At 41.8% G+C, this 26,968-nt stretch overlaps 1 protein-coding gene across 1 annotated transcript in view; it reads left to right on the top strand.

Annotated features, from left to right (window-relative positions):
- RGS6 (regulator of G protein signaling 6) overlaps positions 1-26,968 on the top strand; it is a 288,543-nt gene that overhangs the window by 219,866 nt on the left and 41,709 nt on the right. The window contains exons 3-11 of the mRNA XM_086613609.1: positions 7,208-7,258; positions 8,649-8,755; positions 11,057-11,108; positions 13,979-14,043; positions 17,026-17,102; positions 20,046-20,127; positions 20,636-20,710; positions 21,754-21,852; positions 23,558-23,619. Coding sequence (XP_086469735.1) covers positions 7,208-7,258; positions 8,649-8,755; positions 11,057-11,108; positions 13,979-14,043; positions 17,026-17,102; positions 20,046-20,127; positions 20,636-20,710; positions 21,754-21,852; positions 23,558-23,619 — 670 coding nt within the window. The remainder of the gene's footprint in view (positions 1-7,207; positions 7,259-8,648; positions 8,756-11,056; positions 11,109-13,978; positions 14,044-17,025; positions 17,103-20,045; positions 20,128-20,635; positions 20,711-21,753; positions 21,853-23,557; positions 23,620-26,968) is intronic.

Here is a 26,968-nt window from a genome sequence, read left to right as displayed (position 1 = left end):
AGGGTGCACTCAATCCCACTGTCCATGTCTCCAACAAAGATGTTAAATAGCACTGGTCCCAGTACTGACCCCTGAGGAACACCACTCGTCACTGGCCTCCACGTGGATATTGAACCGTTGACCATAACTCTTTGAGTGCGACCATCCAGCCAATTCCTTATCCACCGAGTGGTCCATCCATCAAAACCATGTCTTTCCAGTTTAGAGACAAGGATGTCGTGTGGGACAGTATCAAATGCTTTGGATAAGTCCAGGTAGACGATGTCAGTTGCTCTTCCCCTATCCATCAATGCTGTAACCTCATCATAGAAGGCCACCAAATTAGTCAGGCAGGATTTGCCCTTAGTGAAGCCATGTTGACTGTCACCAATCACCTCCTTATTTTCTATGTGCCTTAGCATAGTCGCCAGGAGGATCTGCTCCATGATCTTGCCGGGCACAGAGGTGAGACTGACTGGCCCGTAATTCCCTGGGTCTTCTTTTTTCCCCTTTTTAAAGATGGGGGCTATGTTTCCCCTTTTCCAGTCATTGGGAACTTCACCAGACTGCCACAACTTCTGAAATATGATGGATAGTGGCTTAGCAACTTCATCTGCCAGTTCCCTTGGGACCCGTGGATGCACCTCATCAGGTCCCAAATGAGGTGTGTGTCCCAAATGCCAGTGTGTAAGCAGTCAAAGGTGCAGTGCGTCAGGCGCAAGGGTTGGGCCGATGTGACAGAGCTCTGTCCAAGAGGAGTGAGAACAAGGCAGAGGTGTGCCTAGCACCAAACGCTTTATATCAGTGCAGGTCAGCTGGAAAAAGACCTTTTGCTGGTATTGCTTTTTTTCCACTTGAGGACTTCGTTTAAGCTGTGCCAGCAGACCCCTTTCACTGGGATTAACTGTGCATCCATTAAGAGCTTTGGTAACACGGCCTTACTAATACTGCTGTAGAGCAATCACCTTAAATCCAGAGTTCTAAGCTAGTGGCATCATTCTGCTCCTCAGAGCTGTCTGTCTGCTTGTAACTGATGTTGATGGGAGGGTATTGCAAGCCAGAAGCCTGTCTTTGGATATGTCTTCTGCTACTCGCTTTCACACCTTGTAAACCTACATGAACTATTTTTAGATGGGCAATGCTGTAATGGAAGCAGTCTGGCCGTGGTATCTCTGGGATCTTACAATCTAATTTGTCTTTGTTACCTGGGTAAATTAGCCCGCACAGAGCTCTGTGCTGTCATGTCTGATCATTTATTGATTTCTGTCTAGTGAAAAATCTCTCTCTACGGATCTGCATCCTAGAGGGTACATGTGCTTTGGTAACCTGGCCAATTTGATGAGAAGGCAAAAATCCCTCCAAATAGCTGTTTAGAAGAAGCAGCTATTAACAGGGTGAAGGTACACAAGGAATTTGAATTTTGCAAATCCAGATCTCCATCTTTCATATCTATCTATAATTTAAAATACAGGCAGGAGAGATTTTGTGTTACACGTAAAATACGTATCGGAGGCAAAGATCAAATTTACACTGCAGTGCTGGTGGTTAAATTCTGAATTTGCAGCCCATTACTTTGTAAGCTGTTTGAAAGTGCATTAGCACTGGCGTGCTAGAAATTCCTGTACAGTTCCTAGTTAGGGCATACAAATAGCTCTGTGGCTGTGGTGTATTGCCCTCCACCTCGTCTCATTCCCTGAGCTGATGCTCTCTGCTGCTCATCTTCTTTTCCCACTGTGACTACAGGAGCCCAAGGCATTTTCTCTCTCCTTGGAAGGTTATCTTCTGTCACTCTCCTAACACCACTAGTGTCTATCAACACCTTGTAGTGCAGCTGCAAGTCTGGATCATTACTCCCTTTTGTGAAAAATAAGTATTAATAGACTTGCTGTTAATTTTTCTTCAGAGACAAGAATAAGCACGAGTCAAACATGAAAACTGTGAATTTTAATAGGTTTTTGATAAATCTGTGATTGGATTCCCATGCTGTTTTGTTTAAACAGATACGGACACTTATGCAGAAGAGGTACAGCGTGCTTTCTAAGTTCAAAAGCAATACGCAAAAAAAAACCTATTAGTATTTATATGGGACTCGTCTCTGAAATAGTGACATTTGGTATAAATGGGAAATCATACTGAACAGCTTTCTGTAGATAATGCTTTGTAAAGGAAACAGAGGAGGGATGAAGAAGCGGTTGAGATGGCATATCAGCCCAAACACTGTGATAAATAACCCACATTGTTGTCAGGAAGAGAGAGAGGGTTGGAGATTTTGAACTCATTAAATTTACAAATATTCTGTCCTTACCATTATTTTATCATCCTGCAGTGCTCACGTGCAGCTTATCTATGCGCTCCTTTCCACCTTGCCAACAAAGAGCATTCTTGCTTTACACAAAATGTTATATTTTCAAATTTTTTATTACAAGAAAAGTAAATTGTAAATTGAAGCACTTAAAAGTTACGATAAACAAAAAGACGTTTTTTGGCAATGTTTCTGCTGCTAATGATTGTTAATAATTCACAAACAAGATTTAAAGTGAATATAACGTAAAGGAAAACTGCTATTGCTAGAAGCTCTAAGCTGTTGTAGCTTTGATGATGCTCCTTGCTGACACTGAGTGGTGCAATTACCACATGCTGATGGAGGAGAGCTGCAATTACCATGTTTTCTGAGTCAACTGCTGAGGTTTTTCTTTAGAGGGCATTGGTATTTATTTATGTGCTTATTGTAGGCAAATTCTATTAAGTGCTTCCCCGATATTATTAACATAGTACTAGGGAGAGATCTAGATATTTCTTTCTTTTTTCTTTCCTCACTGTAAGAATCAGAACTTTGCATTAAATCCCTACTGTGAGCAGGAGTCTATACTTCCAACCTAGCTGAAATCACTGTGGGAGTCAGTGGGGGGTTCTGTAGGAAAAATAGTGGCAGGGAGCGCAGGATGCCTTGAGAAATTTTGTATGAAATTGTTTTGCCTTTTATCATGGGTGATGTTCATTTGTTTATTTTTGTAAGCCCAGCAGTAAATGTATGGATAATCGGTTAACCTTTTTGTCCTGGATTTACCAAGGACCCAGTGCTGTTTGGGGTGGACCAAAACACATTATTTCTGTTTAATAGTGTGATTGCGGCAATTGGCATGATAGAAGGCAACTTGAGTGACTGCTCAGCACCTATGCATGTATTCTTATAAGTCATTTTGACTGTTTGTGATTTTTTTTTTTTTGTTAGTCTTGCTTTTCTGATAGAAATATTTTAAGATTGGTCTGAGTTCAGGAGCAAATTGTTTGGAAAATTTGGTGCTAAAATGGGTTCATCTGTTCTCAAGAATGAAGTGACAGGAAGGAGAACGTGTTTTCACCCATTCAGCAAAGTACTGTCTGAACCTTGAGTTTGGAGACGAGTGACAACGGAGGCTAGGCACGTAGCTTGTTTGCCCATAGAGTGTGTCGTGGCATGTGTAGATAAGGTCTAGGAAGGAGCTGAACATTTCACATTTTTCATATTCCTTTTGCAAACTAAAAACCACTACTACTATGCAAAAATATTTACTATTTTAAAAAAATATTCAAACATATTCAGAGAACGTTAGGGTTACACTAACACTGGAAAAGGCAGGAAATAACCAAGCAGTCTTATACAAATTATTTCATAAGATGATCAGGCATATATGACAAATTATTTCATAACATGATCAGACAGTATTTTTTTATTATTTTTAAGACTTCGCTATCTTTAGTGTTAGTATTTGTCAGTGAGATGTGAGGTTGTGTAACTCTCCAAGATCCAAAGCATCCCACGTCATTGGCTGTAGATGCTGGGTGGCAACCAGTGATCAGGGCTCAGCTCAACAACTCCCATGAAGAAGGACATACTCTAGTCCTTGGTCACTGGTGCCACACCTGGGTAACACGAGACATCCCGTGTCAAATCACTGTGGAGCTCCACTTGGCAGCTCTACATTTTCCAAGCAAGTCCTGGATTTTCTGGAAGAGGTAGAACAACTTAGGTTGAGTAGAAAAGCTATCAAATATAGTGGTGATGACTCACCTCATTAACTGCATCTTGCCGATGGCCTCACACCTTGTGAACTTTTTTTTTTAATTTATCGCTTTGTGGCTGGCCACTCATTTGTCGTGCTGACAGGCAATGGCCTTCTGAGAACACCACCTACTATTATGGGATCACTGAGGCCAAACAGAAAATGGAGGAAATAGCAAGAAATATAAAACTGCTAGGCTGTCTCTAGGTCAGGTAGCCGGATAAATGGTCTTTGTGAATCTGTTTGAGCAAAAAAATACAACTATTCTGTTGGTATTAAGCAACTTGATCTACTTCAGCTTCAAAAAAGAGCCTAAAGCAAAAAGATATATTTCATTATAGGTGAGGAGGAAATAGATGTTCACAGGCTGTTGACTATCCTTGAACAGAGCACACTTACTCAGAGGAAATGTAGATGTATGGTGAGGAGCATAGAGGAGATGGGAACCCTTCCTCTACCTGGATCCAGCAATGTTTTCTATTATCAAAACATGCCCAACTATTTGTTTACAGAAGGTCTCAAATGCCCTGTTAGTGTTTGGTGGAAACATGTCAGGGTCAAGGGTTTCCCTCGGGTGTCCTCTGAAAGAGCATGTGAAATGTGAAATCTGAAAATCAGCCAGAAAAGATCTTTTTGGGGACATGAGTTGTGTGAGGACTGTCTATCAGGCGTAACCTACAGGAGAGGTTAAGATGAAATTTTCTGGAAAACTTAGAGATAAAGGAGTCCGTGTCTTGGTCTGACAGAGTAGAGTCTTGTAAAGGATTCACTCAAGTCTCCATTGTGTCTTATAAGGATAAATCTGAATTTTCTCATTTGGGAAAGGGTATAAGTAGTGTTTCTAGGTGGACAAAAGTAGGTTGCAGTGACAGAAACAGCCGCAAGCAGAGTCAAAGCCAATGTGTGAGGATAACCCTAAAAATTGAAGGTGGTGTGGGAGATGGCAGAGAAGAGTTTTCATTATGATTGAATATTAATTAGTGACATGGCTATTAATGATGACAGTAATTAACAGAGGAAGGAAAGACTTGTCATTGTCCCGAGGGTGAGTAATCAGTCTTGGCAGGTGATAAATAATGGTTCAGCAAACTCAGCAGAAAGATAATCTGTCTGCCTCAGGACAACTGGAGAACAGCTATAAAATCTTCCAGGCTCTTGGCAACATTCAGGAATGACTTCATGTTTTTAATAGAGACAAATTAAAATCCCTGGTCTCAAGTGCTGCTTGTATTCCAGAGCGGCTGGTCACAGGAGTTCTGCTTGAGTTGGTGCCTTCAGTTTACTTGCCCCTTTAAACCTTTCTTTTTAATCTTAATAACATGGGGAAGAAAGACTGGTGAACCAGCTTTCGGCATTACTTGAATTTTTCATCGTAGTTTGGTGAAAATTGAATGGATTCTTCAAAAGGGGTGTAGAGCTGGGGACACGATAGTTCTATGTAAAAATGGGGTGGGACTTCATCCTGCATTAAGTATTTCTGTATGTCTGGAAAGGGACCACGCAAAATCCACTTCACCTCCCTTGAGCAAAGCAATGCACTACTCTAGATGTTTTTCAGATATCAGCTGTCACATCACTTGGCAATGAGATCCTGCAAGCCTGTAATCCAAGACCAAAATCAGGAGAAATAGTGGACTTTTTAGTTTAAGAGATGAACAGAAAAACCAGAAAAGATTCTGGTTTGGCTTGAACCAAGACAGCATTTTGTGAGGTTTTGTTTTATTTCTAACGATACAGAAGCACTTCAATTCGAGTTTTCTTGAAATTGTTTTCTAGCCTAAAATGTTTTATTCTATCTTTAGGATATTTTTGTTTTGTACAAGACAAAAAGGAACATCCATGTTTATAAAATATAGTATTTTCTTAACAAACTTGTCAAAACAACAGTTACTGGCTCTGAACATTTTCCCCGTATGTTATTCAAGTAGCACTGTTTACTAGACATGTTCTCATCTGGCAGGTAGTGTTGGACCCTTCAGACATCTTTTTCTGAGTAAATTTACTATTCGCAAAACAATGATGTGACTTTAGTACACACCTGGCAAGCTGGTTTCTGTAGACACAGCAAAGTGGTGGCACCATTGCCAGAGGCATTGATTAGATGTTCTGCAAGGTACTGCCTGCAGTTCTGGTGACCCTAGTGCAAAGAGATGGAACTTAAATTTGAAAAGTTGCTGAATGATAAAGTAGAGGGACAGACCATCTCAAGAGGACATTAAAACAGTTTGGTGGGTTTAGTGAAATGGAAGTAGGGAGGCAATGCCTCAGCCCTCTATAGAAAGGCTCAGGAGGAACTATCAAGAAGAATTCTTTCCATTAAATTATAATACAGGAATGATATCAAATGCATATCAATTGCCTATTAATAAACTTAGAGTTCCATCTATCAAAATATAGATATATATGTTTTGAAAGGCCACAATAAGGTCTCCCTGGTGCCTTCTTCAGGCTGAAAAATGCCAACTCTCTCAGCCTGTCTTCATAGGAGAGATGTTCCAGCCCTAATCATTTTCGTGGCCCTGCTCTGGACCCACTTCAACAGTTCCGTGTCCTTCTTATGTTTGGGGACCCCAGAGCTGGACACAGTACTCCAGATAGGGTAGTACTCCAGAGCAGAGTAGAGGGACAGAATTACCTCCCTTGACTTGCTGCACACGCTTCTTTGGATGTAGCCCAGGATATGGTTGTCAAATCTCACCTTCTTCTCCAAGACATTGCTTGTCTTTGACATAAGCAAGACTTTCCTGTTTTTTTTTGACTGATAACTCAGTTCTGCACTTTTAGATTATTGCCTCTGACATTACGGGTGCAAACTGCCCGTAGGTGCTCCTTCATCTCCTCGCTAGCTAGTGCTTGTGGAAACGTAACTCTCTGTATGCGGAGGTGAGAGACATAATTGGGAGAGAACAAGTTACATGTAACCAATAGAGTAATATCTGATTTAAACTATATCAAGTCTCCTATCGCACAGAATGCTTCTGGGACTTTGTACCTGTCAATAACTGTATAACTATAGTGTGGCGCAAGGAAGAAAACCAGTGTGAAACCTCAGTGGAGATAAAAAGGAAAACGGAATAAAATTCATGTCAGTTCTATTATATCTATTTCAATGTTATCTCTTTCTAGGGCTCTCGGAAAGCCTGTGGTCTCAGTGTTTGATGCTTTCTTCGCTTCTCTTTTTGCAGGTGCTGATATTGTGCAGTGGCTTATGAAGAACCTCAGCATTGAGGATCCAGGTAAGGTGACCGCAGCTGGGGAGGAACACATACTCGATCTGTATTGTGTGTGCTGATAGACAATAGATACTATTTTGCTACAGTCCAAAATAGCAGTAGAACATCAAGGTTGGTTTAAGCATTTGATGGGAAGGAGGAGGGAATGAGGATAAGAATCAACATCTTAATTAAGTCTAATACCTTACGCTGCAACACACAGAAATCACTTTGTAGGAGTCTTAACCTGTCTGTGAAATTGTTGCTGCCTAAGAAAGACTGATTGATTTTAAAGTTCTTCCCAGACTTAGAAAGTTGGTGGATTGTGTGGTTAGGCAGGCAAATGCAGTGGCAGATTTCCATGGTGCGGAGAAAGGTAGCTGTGACTGACTTGACATTCTGGTCAAGAATGGCACAGACCCATTGTGGGATCAGATGATGGCTGCTAATTTATTACAGCAGATAGATAAATGGATAATCAGCCATAAACAGTGATCAGTGCATGGGCACAGTTCAAATAGTTCACTCTTCAGAGACACCAAAATCATGCATAGTTAAGAATTGTTGGGAAAAGAGGAAGAAAAGATCTGCAGGTCCAGAAGTTTTTCCTTTTCTGAAAAGGAAAAAAAATCAAGCATCTCTCCTCCCAGTTTGTTTCTGCTGCCTACTGTCACCATGTAAAAGGAGAGATAGAGGTGGTGTTATCTCACCCAAGACATCCCTACACTCACATCCCTCTCGTGAGTCCAGTCAAGTCCCAAATCCGAATTTTATCTACAGACAATAGCTTTATTATCTGCCTGGGGGTGCATGAGCCACTGATATGTATTTTGCAAGTCTGAGAAAGTTGATGCAGCTTTTGACAGCTGACATTTTTGAAAACCTGCGCAGGTGTACCTCTGCGCTGGTGAAGCTTACCCTGGCAGTGCTAGGATATGTACTCCCTTTTACCTCAGCACCTTTTCCTCTAAGGAATGGCAATCCTATAGTGTCAGGATTTGTCTTTATGCATAAACATGCTGCTAATGACCTGGTGCTGCAGGTGTGTGTTAGATTTTGTAGAGGCAAGTGGGGGTCACTGATGGAACAGGTTTCTTGTCAGGTGTCACCTCTGGTAGATAATGTGCTTTCAATTGAATTTCAGACTCCAGTGCTGAACTGGTGCGTGACATTTTGTAAACATAAAACTAGTGGGTTAAACATTTGAGCAGTGTTTCATCTGTTTTGTAAGGCTGATGTCTGCTCTCCTGCTTTGCGCAGCTGGATCGGAAGGTGTAAGGATGCGGTGTGGTTGCAGAGTGGCATGTGTGCACCAGGTCTTCACGTGAGTCAGTGCCAGAGCCACTGCTGAAGGTAAAGGAGTGTGCAGTGCACATCTTCCTGATACATCCCTGCTGGTTTCTCTCTTTTGCAGGGGAAGCAATACACTTGGGAAGCCTTATTGCTGCACAGGGTTATGTCTTTCCTATCTCAGACCATGTCCTTACCCTGAAAGATGATGGGACGTTCTATCGTTTTCAGGTTGGTGAGCCCTCTGCCTCCCTTGCGGTCCCTTCTACTGTACCTGCAATAATACTGCTGAAATCCACCTGCTCTTTATCTCTAAGCACCTGCTAGGTCTATGAAGGCAGGGATTGAGGCTATCTTGATTGAGGCCTTAGGAAGTTATGAAGTCCCTTCAAAAAGATCTGCTTTAGAATCCCATATCACTATCTTCTACCTTCTGACCCAGTTTTTACATAAATGAACAAATATGTCCTGTGATTATTTTTTAATACATTACTTCAAGGCTGTTGTACTCAGAGTTGGACTAAACCAGTAGAAAGAAAATGGCTTCTAACCCCGGCACAGAATTGAGTAGCGACCCTTCTGTGCAAAAGAGACCAAGACACACTTTGGAGTTAGATGTTCAAGCTCTGGCACAGCAGAAAATTCACGTTTTTATCTTCTCTTGGTTACAAGAGATGTAGGAGAGGGCAAGCTTCAGGCTTTGGCTCTTTTACAGAGGATATGTAACCTTGGCAGTCACCTAAGCTGGGACATCTCTAGCCCTCAGTGTCCCTGTGCCTCCAGATGTCTTAAATGTTTAAAGCATCCTGTGCTTGAGTTCCGTGCCCTTCCAAAAATTGCTGCTGTCAACCTCTGAGTGCTCATGCTGCAACAACTCCATTTGGACAGATTGTAAAAGTTTAAAAGAAGCAATAAGTTCAGACCTCGGGTCCTACTTCCTAATCTTGCTGACTGAAATTGTGTATTTCTGTTACATGATCCTCACCAGCTCCCTTGTCTTTCCTGTGACCTCTCTGCTATTCATGCTCCTGTTTCTCTTCTTCATTTGTTTTCTCTTTTTCAGTTTTTATTTGAAAAGCCCGTTCTCCTCTTTGCATCACATGGTGCTGCTGCTCATGCTCACTGATATACTGCTAATGCGGTGTTGTGTTATCGCGTGAGACCAATGGCACAGTGAACAAAGCCCAGGAGATCACAGACCTCCCCTTATCTCTCCCCACCTTCTGCTTACCTGGCATCATTCAGACTAAGGTTTTTCATGACAGTTCCCTTGCTGTTCTAAAAGTCCTGATTCTCCTGCCACGCAAGACTTGACAGAAGCAGGGGCAATACTGATTGCCCATTTAGTTGTATTTTTCTCTATTTTAAAAGAATGACACCATAAGAAGTTGTCCTGTGAAGCTGTCAGGAGATAGATTTCAAAAGCAGAGTATAATTTAATTTCTTTTCCTTATTTTAAGCCTGTGTAAACCACATCATCAAATTGTCTTGACTGCTTATTGACTTTTCTTTCTCTTATCTTTTCCTACAACTTTTGCTTATTTGCCTATTGTCATTTCCTGCAACAGTTCTCAACCGTTTTATGCAAAAATAACCTGATAGAATATTTTTTCTTTTCAATTACTCTCTTCTTGCTGCTTTCTACCTCAACGTCAGTCCCTCCTTTTAACAGTAGCTCATCATCTTGTGAAGTTCATAAGGTGTGTATCAGTGAGGAGCGTTGAACCTTGTATTGTTTGATCCCTTCATGTTTTGTCACTGTACTTTATGTCTTTGTGTAAGTAGTTCCTACGCCTGTTTGTGGTATTACGTCAGTAACCCAAAACAGTGTTCTGTAATTTGTGTGATCACAGCGACATTATTTTTCATTCATGTTAAAACTGAAGTACAGCTACATGTAGTAATTAATTCAAGATATTGTAGCAACCACAGTATGCACACCTGGATGGAAAACAAAAGCAGTAAGCTTAGCAGGACTTCTGCTTTCAGAGCAACTCTAATCAGCTGAGTTTTGACCTCTGCCATCTGTTATATTTAAAAAGTAAATTGTTTTGTAGGGTACCAACCACACTGGTAGCTGCTCAAAAAAGCAAGTGGTTTGTAGCTTATAGAAAAGGCCATGAGGTTTCTCATGCTTCTAAAAAAAAAAAAAAAAAAACCAAACAAAAAAAACCAAACAATTCAGATTGCCTATGAATTCCTGGGGGAAGAGGAGGTACTGGGAATAGAGGGTAAGAGGTCATCATTTGGATGAGATAGAAATAGTGTCTAAAATGTCACCAGGATACTGCACATCCTCCTCAAGAGATGCTTGTATTACAGTATCTCTCTTTACCTGAGATGAGGAACGTTAAAGATGAGACCTTCCTGGAAAAGCATCCTCACTTTTACTGAGGTCTGTAGCAGTGTTTCACCTGAGGGCAGAGACTAGGCCATAGACTTTGTGATTCTTCTTTTTGTACTTGTAATGTTTTTCTGCATTTGAATTGTTTTTCATCTCTTAAATTACAAAATGTATATGTTGTTTCTTAGGCACCGTACTTTTGGCCTTCGAACTGCTGGGAACCAGAAAACACAGATTATGGTGAGAGTATAGTTATTTCATTTGTGAAAGTTAGTACAGAAAATTTGTGATGGAAAAAATTGTCCTGTTGGCCATCTAAACCCTTCATCAGCAGTTTCTTGTCAGACTGCAGCATCAGAGGCAGATATGTGCCCATCTGAAATACATGAAGTGAAATCCCAGAGCATTTCAAACCCACGGAGCTGTAAACCATCGAGTTCAGCGAGACCAGGAGTTTACCTACCGTTACCTTCCTTCTCCTGTAGCTGTGTTCATTTCGGCTGGATTTATGACAAGCAGAATACTGCTCCTTGGGAATCTTAAATAATGCCAGTATTGCTTTTGTGGGAGAACATACTCTGATCTGTAGCTGAATCTGATACGTTGATCAATAAAAAGTTACCTCATCTGAGCACTCATCTGGCTGATCAATAAACCAGTATATAACTGATGGCAACCCATAGTTAAAAGTTCTCTGATATAGGACATCAGACTTATTTTTCCCATTTTTTTAAGATTACCAGCCAATAGATGGTAAAAAAGAGAAGACTGAACATGGTTTATGAGCTAATAAAGTGCAACATGGTGTGTTAAATATGTGAGTGCCTGCAGACAGCGATAATACATAAAGAAAATATGTCAGTGTTGTTATCTTTAGCCATCTGCATTCAGTATTGCTGTCTCTTCCAGAACTGCGCTTCTTTCACAGTTAAATGGTAAAATCAATTGTTGCGTCCTGGTGTGGCACTAGAGGAGGAAGTGAATCCATGTGTGTGCTCATAGAACAGGAGCTTCTGGAAGTGCTTCTTCTGAAATATCTCATAATCTAAGATCAGTTTAGAACTCCTTCCTGAATAATTAGTGTTTTTTTTCTTTCCCAAGCAATAATTACTCATCGTTATGGATTCTGGAAGTCATTTGCTGGAGCAGAGAAGTAGCCTGCAATGGTGTCTGTCGTGTTAGTTCATTTTCAGTCCTCATCTGCAGGGAAGCTAACACAGACTTATGTGTTTATCCCAGTGAGGGAACTGCTTAGGAGAAAACATGATGCTATTTGTTATATGCCAAATAATTTCCAGATTTTACAGTCACTATGTATAACTGTCTGAACTGTGCCAAATAAGTATTCTGTAAATATCAGAATAGCAATCTGAAGAGGGAAGTTCTTGTTTTTCCTATGGTATCTGATACATAGATCTGTTTTCACAGTCAGATTATTGTGCTGCAAAGGCATTGAGTGGAACAGTATACCTCAAAATAAAGCCCTATATGAGCTGACCCACAGCTGGACAAAGCTGCAGCTGCATGAGCTCTGAGCCCTGCAGTGACAGATTTTCGTCTGTCCCAGAAATCTCTAACATATGCCTATAATCTGTCTTTGTATATCAGAGGTCTGTGCAGATAGAGTCTTTCCAATCCTCAACTAGCAGTAGATCCAAATAAAACTGAAATCCCAGCAGCTTTTCATACTCTTTTTTATTTGCATGGATCCACTCACAGGACAGGAACTAACTTGCTAATGGCAGGTCACTGCCTGGCATGAAGAAATACTGTGAGATGACTGACTCTCAGTTTATTTGGTGTCGTAAATGGCTTACAGATGAAACTACTTTTGAGATGTATAAATATACATGAATTGATCAGCTCTGGTTACCATGCATAATATTGGATTATTATATGCATGTTAGAATTATAGGAATATCATAAAATAGAATTACATGAGTAGCACTGCTTTTTTTCATATATTTTAAATATAAGAATAGGTTTTCAATGGAAAACATCCGTGAAGGTGTCAGAAAATTATATTTGTCAGCAAACTAAACCCCCATGGTTTTCAAAGAAAAGCTGAAATTTTCTAGAAAAAATTTATTGCTGTTTTCTGTAGATGATGCTTTGCCTCCTGCCCTGCTCCACTTTGGCACGCTGTTGGACAATCAGCACCTGGTGCTGCAGCATGAGAGAGGGGGGCAAAACACAAGGAAGCTATAAAATTCACATCTAGATTAATCCCAAAATGAGAGCACTGGACCTCTGTTACGTAGTTCAGGCCTGACTGTATACCCAGGGTGTGCTGGAGACCTTGTGTTTCAGCCTGTGATGGAAATGGGGTGAGGTAGCAGTCCAGCCGAGGTTTTCCCAGAAGGCAGCCTGGGACTGGTTTGGTATCGTGCTCTGGGCTCATCTTGACCCTCAGAATCCCAAACCACTTTAGTTTCTTGCAATGTCTGCCTATGGTGAAATGTGAGAAGGCTTTTCTTAACCATTTGACATGTGTAGAATAAGTGGGTGGAGCATATGAAAAAAAGGTTCTGATTATACCTTTAAGATCACAGAATAGTTTGGGTTAGAAGGGGCCTTAAAGATCATCTAGTCTCAACCCCACTTCCATGGGCACAGACACCTTCCCCTAGATCAGGTTGCTCAAAGCCTCATCTAACCTGGCCTTGAACACCTCCAGGGATGGGGCATCCATACTTCTGGCCTGTATTTCTGTTTTAATTTCAATATCCTGACTCTTTTTTTTTTTTTCTTTAAACAAAAGGGGAAAAAAGTGTAAGGCTGCTCACTTTGGCAAGCATGTTCCCAAAGTGCTGAGGGGAACAGGTTGCTAATGCTAAATCTTTTACCAGTCCCAGAAGCAATTGTGTCTTTCTCAGACATCTTGTTAGGTCCTGGCGTCTACTCTCAGCACTTGTAAATGAGGTGTCCCAGATGTTTAAGGCCTCTGAGATTACTAGTGGGTAATGTCAGCTGGATATTCAGCCCTCTTATTCCTTGGCGTATGTTGCTTTCTGATGAGAACAAACAGCCCATGGACCACTTTTTTCTTTTTTAAGATGGAGCACTAGTAGTCTGTCTGTAATTGTTTTCCGTTCTGTTTCTCCCTTTAGCCATCTATCTTTGCAAACGGACCATGCAGAACAAAGCCAGGCTGGAGCTGGCGGATTATGAAGCTGTAGGTACACTGCTGCTAGAGTTTAAAGCTGGGGGGCGTGGATAGAGCTTTGCTTGCCAATTGAATGCTGCCATTTTGTGCTCTGGTGTCAGCCTTCACTGTGTCTTTTTCTAGTTGTCAGAATTGTGTGAAGGCTGATTTGGAGACAACATCAGGAATGTGATTGGGGAACATCCTTGGCTTCACAACGTCTCAAATTAAAGCATCTGCTGTACAGCCAGCCTCCAAGATTGGGGCAAATTACACAGAAGCTTACATTGTTTTTCTGTTTCCAGTTAACAGTTCCTGGTTTATATAGCAGGTATTAACACACAGAAATGATGAATTTTCAGGTGCATTATTGGGCAATTAAATTGCTGGTGACCCATTTAGTTATGAAAGTTTTCAGATATTAGACTTGGACTGTTTTCAATATGCCATATAAAAAAACTATTACTCAAGCTTATTCAGGGCGTGTTTTCTGTTACGAAATGGTTATCCATTAAAATATCCCCAATCTTGGCTTCAGATTGTGCAGGGTTTGGGCGGAGAGGAATGGGAAGACGGAGGCAAGAGGGGCAGGGCTGGTGTGAGTTTCTTTGAATACCAGCAGTGTAATCTCTGACCAGCTGAACTTTTCTTTCGATGATACTGACTTTTTTTTGTTTACTAGCTCAACAGGTTAACAGCTGAATTTCAAATGTGGAGTTTTTCAGTGGAGGGTTTGTTTACAAGTCTGTTTCTGGTGGACTTCTGTGTTCATGTTTAATTACCATATTTAGTGACATTTATATTGCATATATTTTAAGGTTTTTTTTAAGGGAATTATCTTTTTCCCTCTTCCTTACCGTCTACATTTTCAGTCTTTTGTGCACATGGATATACATAAACGCCATTTGGTCTTTCCAGTGAAGAGCATGCAAAAATTGCCACTTATCTAGTCCACCCTGGAAATGCATTCAGATCTCCCAAGAGTTCTAATCTTGAAGTACAGGCATAAAGGAAGGAATATAATAATCTGCATGCACTTACACATCCTTTTGCTGAGTTTTCTCTTCTGCATATTGTTGATTTCATTATTAAAATGATTAAAATTGCTCACAGCCAACCAATTAACTGTAAGTACTCTAAAGATCCATCATAAAGCAACAAAAGGCTGTTCAGGAGCGCACACACTCCCACACACATGCAGCGAGGCTATGGCTAAGTACTTTTGCACATCGTTGTCTACTGAGAGTAGCAATGCTCCGGTGATGGCAAATAATTAGATCTTGGCAGTCTCTCATTTTTCTTGTGAATATTACATTGCACAATTAGAGATTGCTTCTGCATTCAAACTTTGCTCTCTTAATTAGAGACAATCAGATAAGAACAACACCGACTCTTCCTAGTCATTATGGGAGCCGAAGCAGATCCAGCAATGGAGATGTAAGCTGAGCACAAGTGAGAGAAACAGGCTTACAGGAGCAGGAAGGAGCCCTGTACATTTCGTATGCATTTTTGGAGATGTAGCCTGAGAATGCCTCTCAATAGGCATCAGCACTGGCCTGGAGTTTTCAAAGAGAATCGCTACAAAGCATCTCAGAGGATATCTTCTCATCTTTAGGTTCTGCTTGCAGCACTCATAGACAACCCCGCATCCCCATTTATACTGGTAGTGCAGGGGTCTTGATGATACAATTAAGCTTGCATAATTGCATTCACTTTTGTTTATAATTGGCCAAACTTAAGCATGATTCAAATATTGCTTCAATTGGTGATGTTTCATTGACTTCAGCATATTTACTCCAGAAGGCACATGTAAACATAATTTAAAATAAAATAAAATAAAAAAAGAAACCCACAAAAAATTGTTTTCGCAGATAACTACAAGTAGTTCTTCCTTGTTGCCACAGTTAAGGAAATCATCACAGTTCAGCACAGCTGTAAATCATTTGCTTAAATGTTTTCCTCCATGTATATGGACTGAAACTCCTACAGGGACTTGGTGGTAACAGGGCCAAGCTTTTTATACTTTGTGTTATACAAGAGTTTAAAGTAAATAACAGGAATATGCATTCTAGCATCGAAAGACGTATGCTTAAGCACTTGCTTGAAAGAAAGGGAGTAGGTATAAAAAGAACAGCAGTAGGACTAGTAGTGTTCATTTTCAATGAAAATTTGCAACAGTTGAACCAGCTGTAATGGAGAAGAGCGTCGAGTTCATGGTCTTGTAGGTCTCCTCATCAGGGTGGGTGTGGATGTGTGGCTTCGGGGAGTGATTTGAGCCCGAAATTCTGGCCATGTCTCGAGCTTGACCTTGAGCTGTGGTGAAGTCGCATCCACCTCTAAATGTTCAGCTCACAACGCTCTCTGTAATGGGTCTGGACCAGAGCTGGTGCTTTAGATGTAGAGCAAGGCTGCATCTGGACCCAGTCTTTGCTATGATATGACCGAGCCCAACTGTGTTTATTGTTTGGGCAAACAAGCTGTTTCCTTCTATGAACCATCCTGGCAATCCCCAGTCTCCAGTAATGCTCTCGATGGTGACCAGGACTGAGAAAAGCAAGGGGTGCTCGGGCTTTGCACCTTAGCAAAAGCCTGTAGAGAAAAGAGGGAGGAAGGGAAAGTGGGAATGAGAGGGAAATGTACAGGTGGCAGCCATCTGTGATCTGAAATGAAAGTTGTCAGCTTCACAAAGCTTCTCAGTGTTATCTTTTGGAAACAAGTCCATCTTTATTTTCATAGTAGAGCTTGGGCTGTCTTCATCGCACTCCATTACTGCTTCCTGACAGGGCCCTCTTGGCTGCAGCCATGGGTCTTCAGCCCGAAAGGGTGGGTTACAACTTTGCTTTGCCTGCAGGATAGTTTACCTGAAACAACACTGACTTCTATGTGTTGAGTTTTCCCGCTTAAAAAAATAAGTAAATAAATAAAACAAACACCCGACATACTAACTGTGCTCTTAAGCAGTTGTTGTAATTACAAGGATTAATTATTCTTACTGTTTTCATCTTTTGTCAGGAAAACTTAGCAAGACTTCAGAGAGCATTTGCAAGGAAGTGGGAATTCATCTTCATGCAAGCTGAGGCCCAAGTGAAGTGAGTAATCCTGGAGCACTGAGCTGCACCGGTGTTTAGAGCTGGGAAGGGGATTCTGTAAAGATAAAATTTCTCTGTCAAAGTCTTTACTGTGACTAAGCTCAGAAGATGCTGGTGAATTTTAATCACCAGCAGACTAGAAACAATAGACAAGCAATTCTGAAGGTTTCTGCCAGAATCTGAAAGATGTATTTAATTATCTGTATGTGGAAATGTTGGTGAGGAGCTCCTGAGCCTGGATTCACCATGGCAGCTTGGGCGATTCACTTGCCCATTCTGCTTCTACTGTTGTGTAGTATTTTTGTTTTGTATAAACTGAAAGAACAGAACTTTGTCATCTGTCTGTGTTACTCTGTGCTTGTGAAGTATTCCTGAGTTTAAAAATACCACCACTTCAAAGAGATTATAAGAGTGGGTATGTACAGTAGACTAGATTTGGTTTTCTCATTTATACAAATCCCCAGTTGACTCCATTGTACCTCTACTCTCTGCAGTCTGACTTGTGCTACTAAATTAGTGTAGAGAATTGGGTACTGCTTACATGAAACTTACTTGGATTTAGTATTTGGGTTTTTTCTATCCTCTGCTCATAGTTTAAATTATGTTTTTTTATCATCTTCCCTTGTGAGAACAGTTTGAAGCTTCTTAAGGTTTTAAGCATGTTTTCATTATTGCTGCAAAATGGGTACGGTCTAGGGTGCCTAAAACCCTACGTGTCCATTTTGTGCATGTAGTTGTCACCTATAAAATGGAAAGGTTGGTGAAGAGGGTGCCTGAGAACACCAGTACTGACACTGTACCACTAGAAGGAATTTGCACTTTCAGCATTAGATGCTAAAAAGTTAAGGAGCATCATTTCTTGAGGGCGTGGCTGAGGTATGTGTCTTTATCTTTGATTAACTCATTGGAGTTTTGATTAATTCTTCACTTAATAACATAGTAATTATGCACTATTTAAGTACATGGTAATTATCATTTAAATTACAAGGTAATGAAGGGATTTTTTTCTGACCAGAACACCAGTCTTCTGTTTGGAAGACAAAATTAGAAGTTACAATAGCAATTGTACTTTCAGCTACTTAAAGGTTTATTGCCAAGATGGAAAAAAACCCACAACCTTAAGTCAAAACAAAACTCTGCATTCTGTCTACAGCATACAATTATTACATAAGAAAGAAATGTAAATATCGGATTCTTTGTGATCATTGTTGCTTATTCATCTTCTCTTCATTACATTTTCTTTGAAACATAACCATGGACCGGCCACTATCAAGATTTTTTGCTCGCTAGTTTCAGCTTCTTGGTTCACAGTTCATGCGATGGTTCAGTCTTCAGATTTCCAACAAGGCAGCCCTGAGTTAACTAAAAAGGAAAAGCAAACAAAAATAGCTGAAAACATTTCTTCTGCCTAGCAAGTTCTGCTCCGCCTTCCACGTCTTTGTTTGCACAGAGAATACCATTGCAGTACCTACATTGCTCAAAAAACGCAGCCACAGAGCATCTATGTTGTATCTTCTTAGCTTAAAATATGAAATACTGGGTTTATCAGTAAGTTTGGGGATTTGAGCCAAGAGCCTGGGTTTAGCACAAAGCACCCGTGAAGCCAATCCATGGAGCCTCCAAAGGGTCCCTCTAGTTTGTGCGCACTGTGTGGTGTGAGGGTTGGCAGAGGACTTCACCTTCCCCTTTGGCCAGGCACAAAGGGCTTGCTCAAAAAAACAGACTTTTCGGGCCAGGTGTCTACGTTTGCAGCACAGCACAGTGACTGCTATCAGACAGCAGAGACAGAGCCTGTGCAGAGCTGGTTGCTCATCTCAGCCTTGCAGGGGGGATATTCAGAGAGCAATACTGAACTTTGGAGGACTCGGGATTTTTGTGGGAAAGGGCGTTCAGAAACCTCAGTTTCGGTCCTCCGTTTTCTGTCCCCTTGGTAGAAATGTCTAGTGCAGACTGAGCCAAGGATCCAAAAGACAAACAAGAGAGGGGAAAACCTGATGGTCAGAAATCCCAGCTCGCTTGGGTTTTTTCCTCACTGCTTTGATTTTCCTGGGTGGCAGCAGCACGGGAACCCAGCACAGGGACACTGCCAGCTTTTCAGTCCTGCTCTGGAGGAGAAAGCAGTTCCTCCGTTCCTGTGCCTCATCCAGTGTCTCTGTGGATAGATCTGGAAAGCCGGTGGTTACTTTGCTGTGCTCATGTGTAGAGCTGAGCACCAGACACGCATTGCTCTATGCTGCCGAGAGACGGGGAACGGTTGCTTTGAACAACCTCTGGCAACCCTTGATGTGTGTGCTGAGTGAGATGATGTCACTGGCTGCGTCAGGGCTGAAATTATTGAGTTGCAGTTGTGCTGGCCCAGTTGCGTGTCTCTTGGATGGGCGCTGGCTCGTATGAGGCCGTGCAGCAAGCTTGTCTCCAGTCACCTGTCCTTGTCACCCCTCACTCTACTAACACCAGGACAGGCAGGCAGAGCTCAAAGAAGGGTGGTCCCAAGTGCTGCGTGTGCTGTTGCTCCTGAGAATGCCTGGGATAGCTGCCCCTTTGCAATCTGTGCTCATACCAGCTGTGCTGCTGGGGCACCAGGGTGCAGTGGGACCTCCCAAGAGCTTCACGTGGAGTGAAGAGGTCCAGGGGGGTCTCCTGACAGAGCCCAAGCCAAATGTGAACTTCCCCAGCCTGCCAAATCAAGGTCTGGGAACAGAGCATCAGGAAAGGTTGTTTTCCTCACCAGATGAAAAAGCAGACGTTAAAATAAATTTTCCGTCTTAATAGGAAAATCTCTTTTGACTTATATTGGAGCAAACATCAGTGATATTTTGTTCATGATGCGTGACCTTGCAAGCAGGAGTGTGACATTTCTGTGGAGTTAAAACCCCAGCTAGGAACTGTAACAAGAAAGCGTTACTCTTATGTTGACTCATATGTTTATGCTTTTGTTTTCAGAATCGACAGGAAAAAGGATAAAACAGAAAGAAAGATTTTGGACAGCCAGGAAAGAGCATTCTGGGATGTGCACAGGCCTGTGGTAAAGCTCTTTTTCAATGACGAGACTTTCCAGGTTTTGACAGGAAAGTTTTAATACTGGTAAACACTGTGCCATGTATAGTACAGAGACATTGCTTTGAAAGTCACCACATGGATTTTGCTCACAGTTCAAAACAAGCCCAGTGTCTACAAGATTATTTTAAACATTCTAGGTTTGTGCATGCCTAGAAGTATTGATTTGGAAATATATGATAAACTTGAAGTTTTGAAGATTATTTAATTGTGCATACAAAAGAAAAGCAGCTTAGCCAGTTTGGCTCAGGCTTCTTAGAAAAAGCTCTCCTCTTAGTTGAGCGATTTCCTTTTGGTGCCAACGTTATGAGTAAATGGATTTGATGCTGCGATGCTGTCTTCGGGTATATGCACTCTCTTGTTTAGCAAGCATGATTTATGGAACACAAACTTGGACAAGATCTAATTGTTTTGGAAAGGTAAGATAGCACGTGGATTGTAAACAGAGGAGTAATACGGTTACCATCTCTTTTCAGCCGGGCTGCGTGAACACCACAGAAATGGACATTAGAAAGTGTCGTCGTATGAAAAACCCACAGAAAGTGAAAAAGGTCAGTTTGAGTTTCTGGTTTGGTTTGATTTTTAAATGCAAATCACACTTGACGCTTACAGTATATCGGAGTTTCCCAATAGGAACCAAAAGAAGTGTTTTGCAAATAGCAGTTCTGTTTTGTTCTAATCTGTGAATTTACTATTCCTGTTTTACCAGCAGAGCGGTACAGGGTGGGTGACTGGTATGGCTGGGAAGGGCATTAAGGAGCTATGTGTCCCAGATGTCTACTGGCTCTGCACTCCCATAAAATTAAAAACAATTGGCAAAAGTACCTAGGTCCCATTTTCAGAAATCATTTGGGCACAGATTTTTCAGAGCTATTTACTTGCCTTAATCATTTCAAAGGCTGGATCACTAGCAACTTGGATGCCTTTGACTTCTAGCAAGTTTTAGCTCTTCTGTGTATATTTTAGTCTTGGAGGTGACACTGGACTCCTGAACCTCCGTTGGAAGTTACCTTGCAGCAGAGCTATTCATGTCTCTTACGAATGTGAAATAAAAAGCAGAAGCAGTAAACAAAAGGGTAAAGTGATACTGCTTTCAGTGCAAGTCTGTGTCCTAAAAATGAAAGGCCACAAGTCAATCTGCAGGTTTTCATTTTGAGAGGTTCGTTTGAACCTGACCCACTAATACCTGGTTAAGCTCTTTCTCCAAAATGTAGTTTTATCACAAGACATTAAACCAAGTGGAAGAAAATGGCATAGGATTAGGTTCTCGTCTTTTCTTTCTCTACTTGGTTCACCACAATGACCATTCCCGGCGTTCATCCTGCAAGTGTTGACGTACACAGCCCTCAGAGCTCCTAAAAATTATCAGCTGCATTTTAACATTTAAATCTTGTTTGCAGATTTAATGGTGCAGGCACCTGCAAGCACAGACTGATCTGTCAATTTTGCTCCAGGCTGAATGATTATTGACCTATGTGGATATAAACAGTAGGAAATCGCTGGCTTGTTACTTTGCTGTTTTGCATACTGCGCTTTTCCTCGTTGCATGGCAGAGAAAAATGCTGTAATCTCTCCTGTGTGTTTCTCTGCACAGTCAGTATATGGGGTTACAGAGGAGTCTCAGCCCCAAAGCCCTGTACACATGCCCTCCCAACCTGTACGCAAAACTACAAAAGAGGATTTCCGGAAACAAGTAAGTAGATGGCTATACAGCAACTCTTCTGAGAACTGTTATCTGCAAAAACAATATATATATATACAGTTATATCGTCGAGAGAGGTTCTCCCCCCCCCTCTACTCTGCCCTGGTGAGGCTGCATCTGGAATATTGTGTCCAGTTCTGGGCCCCTCAGTTCAAGGACAAGGAACTGCTTGAGAGAGTCCAGTGCAGGGCCACAAAGGTGATTAAGGGAGTGGAGCATCTCCCTTATGACGAAAGGCTGAGGGAGCTGGGTCTCTTTAGCTTGGAGGAGACTGAGGGGGGACCTCATTAATGTTTATAAATATGTAAAGGGTGACTGCCATGAGGATGGAGCCAGGCTCTTCTCAGTGGCATCCAATGATAGGACAAGGGGAAATGGATATAAGCTGGAACACAGGAGGTTCCGCTTAAACACGAGGAAGAACTACTTCCCAGTAAGGGTAACAGAACACTGGAACAGGCTGCCCAGAGAGGTTGTGGAGTCTCCTTCTCTGGAGATGTTCAAAACCTGCCTGGACGCGTTCTTGTGTGATCTGATCTAGGTGGTCCTGCTCCGGCAGGGGGATTGGACTAGATGATCCTTTGAGGTCCCTTGCAATCCCTAACATTCTGTGATTCTGTTATGGAAGTGTCAGCAAAACCAATTGTATGCATTACCTGTCCTTGATTCTCACATACTTAATGTAAAGTAGTAAATATTTGAAGATAGGTGTCCCTGCCCATGGCAGGAGCGTTGGAACTAGATGATCTTTAAGATCCCTTAAAGATCAAACCATTCTATGATTCTATATGTATACTAATTGAGCAGTGCAGTTATATGATGGGTAATACTGACCTTTGAATCTAATATTACTCTCTCTCTGTGCCAGTAGACAGATTAATTTCTACATCACTGAGGATATCTGAAAAGTGGGCAGTGACAAAAGCTAGGGAAGAAGCCAGCATACTGGGGCACAGGCTGGGGATGGGCAGTGAGGAAAGGCATTGTTTGGTGCATGACTGTTAGGCTTACAGTCAGAGCTTTTAGGGAACTGGGAAAAATTTATTTGCATAGTCACTCCGAGCAACATCCAGCCAACTCACACATCTTTGCCCTGGCACAGAGAGTTCTCTCTTGAAATTACTTTCCTGCAGCACGCAGCACTCTCTGAAGTATAGGCAGGAATCTCTAGGTCAGCATTTTAGTAAAGGCAGTTTTAAACATGTTTCTTAGGCAGCCAGTTTTAGGGTGGTCTTCTGAACTAAATCTGAACACTAAATTTCTTGAGCTTTTTCCATCATAGGCAACGTAAGCTGCAGAGCAACGTGAAGAACTAGCTCATAGCAGAGTGCAAATGTGCTGTAAAACGTTATTGGCCTTGTGATGCCAGTCAGTTAGAGAAATGGAAAAGAGGAGTGTGGTGTAAAAAGGGGGTCACGTTGCACTCTGAGTAGTCTAGGAACCTCAGCCTCAAATACGTGCCTTTCCTACTTTTAATTATGTCTTGTGAAGCTTCCTCTGGGGCTTTGCCTTAGGAAATGGAGACTCCTGTTGGAAGCGGCTAATAAGCTTCTTCTAATACCTAGGGAAGGGTCCCATTTCCTTCCGAGTTATTTTCAAGCTGTTTGGAACAAGAAATCAATAGCGTGCTGGGATATGATCAATGCATGCTGTAGAGCTCCTGGATTGTTAATGTCCTTGTCATCTCTCTCTTCAGATAACTTTTCTCAACATGCAGATAGAGAGACATTGTTTAAAGATGTCCAAAGTAGCAGAAAGGTAAGTCTTACAGTTTGCACGATTTCCCATTCTCTCCTCATCTCCAGTTTGGCGTTTCCAGAAACAGAGAGCGGGCAGGAACGCACAAAAGCTGGCCCCCTTTCTGTGCATCAGTCCTTCCCCCTCCTTGACCGGCCATGCTGCCTGTCTGCTGGCCGCTGACACTTCTACACTCGCTCTTTTGCCACGGAGAAAAAGTGGGTGAAAAATGAGAATACTCTCATGCTATAAAAGCAAAAGAAGTATTATTCACAAAAGAAAGAACCCTTGCAGTACTTTTGTTTCCCAGCCGTTCACAGAGTTTATTTACCGAAAAGTCATTCCCATTTCAATTTGAAAATACCCTTTTTTCTTTTGTGGGTGAACTCTCAGTGCTCTCTCTTGTTAGCCTGGCACAGCTCTGGGGGAAGAGCTGCATTTGCGTCTTGTTGCGTGTGGTGTTCATGTCTGTGGGGTTGTAGGGCCAGTTTCTGCTCCCACATACATATGTGAAACCCTATGGGAAATACTGGGGTTGTACCTGGACTACTCAAGGCAGTGTTTTAAGAGGCGGATTTCTTATAGAGGCAAATCAAGGCACAATTTGACTTGCAGAATATTTAGTTCTAGTAGGAAAGTATGAACAAGTAAAGAGCAAGCTCAAATTTGAGAGTGACAGCCCCTTTACAATATCTAAGTTAGTTATGCGCATTTGCAGGGGAATCACTGAGACAAACGTAAGGGTGGTCATGCTCTTCGGTAACATGACTTGTAGAGCAAAACTGTGTTGAACATGAGGGATGTGATAAGGGCTGGTGCCTTGCAGAGGAATAATAGAGGAATTTTTATTTAAGCAAATTAAAAAGAGATTACTCTATGAAATGTGCTTTGCAGTGCCTGCACCTGTAATTAGCATGGGTGTGCTAAACTAGGCAAATTAAATGGCAAGAGCCCCGAAGTAAATTCCTATTGGCTCATAAAGTTTAGCAATTAAAATGAAAATTTATCCAATTAAAAAGAAAATATTCAGAGGCTCCCTGAAATCCTGCATACACTATATTGTACAATTGAAATTAACACATTCATATTTATGTCTTAGGCTTTCTGGATCTTATTTATTAAGAAGATACATTTGTGCATTTTGTGGTGAATTTACTTACAATGACCTTAATATACTGAGACAGTAGTAATTTCCAGGCTTATAATTTATAAGCAGGCAGTTTGTTTTGCTTGATTCTTTTCTAGGTGGGTATTTATTCAACAAGATAGACTCAGTAAAACTCATTCACTTGTGAACACTGAATCCTGTCCACATAACACACCTGTTGTTCAAGTTCATACGGTGCTACTGTCGTTATAAATGTAACATTGTCAAGGCTGAAAAACCCTACTATTTTTCAGTAAAACTGGACAGAAAATTTTCCTGGTTTGAAAGGACTTGGGGCTTTCTTTGTTCTTTTTTTTTTTTTTTTTGGGGGGGGGGTGTGTGTCCCAAATTGGATAAGAAAATGTTGCTATCAAAACCTGTGCAAATTGATAACCAGGAGAAAAGTAAAGAAAATGAGAACAATCTATAAGTTCTTTTCGCCTGTTTTGAAAAATTCATTTTGAAATTATAAAGAATGAAAATCATTGGGATATTTGTGTCTTGTGAAGAAGTGTTCAGTTATGCGATGACTGTGGGTGGCAGCTTTGCCGGAGGGCCCCGGGGCTCGATGTGGAGAGTGATGGGAAGCACAGGCTGGATGTGGAGTGTCACAGAGCAGGCAGGAGGGAAGTAGAGAGGCTGTCCAGTCCAATGGCTTGGGAAGGATGGGGATAGGTGAGGAGGAAGGAATGTGGATGACCTGAGTTGAACTATTGCCCGCAATAAAAACCTGTGCGGCCTGAAAGCCCGATGTAAAACGCTGAATGCACAGGCCAGGAACAAATCTGCTGCGTAAGAGAGGTGCCGTTACCAGCAAGTCACTTTTCAGGCTGGGTTCCGCTTTCAGGACTAGTTTAAGTGACAGTGTGGCAGATTGGGGTGCAAGAGATGACTTCTCAGCATGCTCCTTCTGACAGCCAAGACTGGCACCAGCACCACGTGCCACTTTCCCAGTGTGACGCAAAAGCACTTCCAGGTAGGATGAGGAAATAAGGCAGAGAGCAATGGGGGAAACAAGCTGCTGTCTAATCTGGAATAGAATATAAATTATTTTAATAGTGATAGACACATATCACGACCACATACATTTTCCATGAATGCATGCTATTCCATGGGATACCCCTTGTCCAGCAGAAGAGGAATGGAAAGGCTCTCAAAAGATTATCCCCAGCTCCCATGACATAAGTGCCCACTGTTAAAAGGTTTGCTTTCCCCCTCCTCCTCCTCCTTTCCCTTCCTGGACCAGATTTGCAACAGCTGTGGGAGCAGGCGCCTCTCAGCTGCTCATGGCACCTTGGAAATGGTTTTATCCTCGTTTCTTCCACATCTTTTGTCCCTGCTTGGGACCTGCACGCTATCAGGTTTAGGATTAGGAAATGAGATTTGAGGACTATTGAGCAAAACTATGTATTTTACCTGCTGTTTTTCCTGACTGCATCATGCAATGTTGGTGCAATCCCAGTACAGAAATGGCTGGGGAAAATCAGAAGCTACCAGAAGCAATCTCAGCTCCCTAGATGAAAATCTGTCAGAAAACTGTGCTATCCCCTTGGCTTCTCAAAGTTACTGTGAAGGCTCAGCTGGGCCCCCTGCTTGTGAGACAGTCAGTCTCATGGCAAGCTCTGCACCCTTTGGTGAACTCTTCCTTCCCACCACCTCTTCTACAAGAGTTGCAGTGCTTCACCTGAAAGGCCAAAAGTCCAGGTTTGCATTTTGAGAGAAATGCTTTCCCTGCCTGTAGTCTTCTTTGGACAATGAGATGACTATTTCGCTGCTGTCATTATACTGAATCAGCAAAATATGCTTAGCGATTCCCCTATGTTTCATTTAACTTAGTTTTTTCCCTTTTATTTTTCCTAGTACTTGTACTAGCACCTCTGATGCCTTCTTATTATTTTATGAGGAGCAATTCAAGTTTCACAGCAGATATCTCCTGATTGATCCTTTTTGTTGTGTGGGGGTTTTTTTTAACCAACTCTCTCTCTCATTGATGTCTCAGGGATTGCTGCTGCTCTCTGAAATTGGACGCTGCTCCCTCCTCCAACCCTTGACCCACAGCAGTCATGAAATGTAATTAATGAAATGAGATGAGACAGCCCTGAGTGCCCTGAGGGGCAATGGGAACCTGCTGTGGTTACAAAAGTGTATGATTTTAATGCCTCATGATAAGAGCTAGGACAAACAAAAAGAAATAATTACTGCAGAGCGGGTCAGGGAAACTTT

Source organism: Tauraco erythrolophus, chromosome 6 (genome assembly GCF_009769465.1).
Source record: "Tauraco erythrolophus isolate bTauEry1 chromosome 6, bTauEry1.pri, whole genome shotgun sequence".
Classification (NCBI taxonomy): Eukaryota; Metazoa; Chordata; class Aves; order Musophagiformes; family Musophagidae; genus Tauraco; species Tauraco erythrolophus.
Note: the sequence above shows the minus strand (reverse complement) of the source record. Positions and strands in the feature narration are given on the sequence as shown.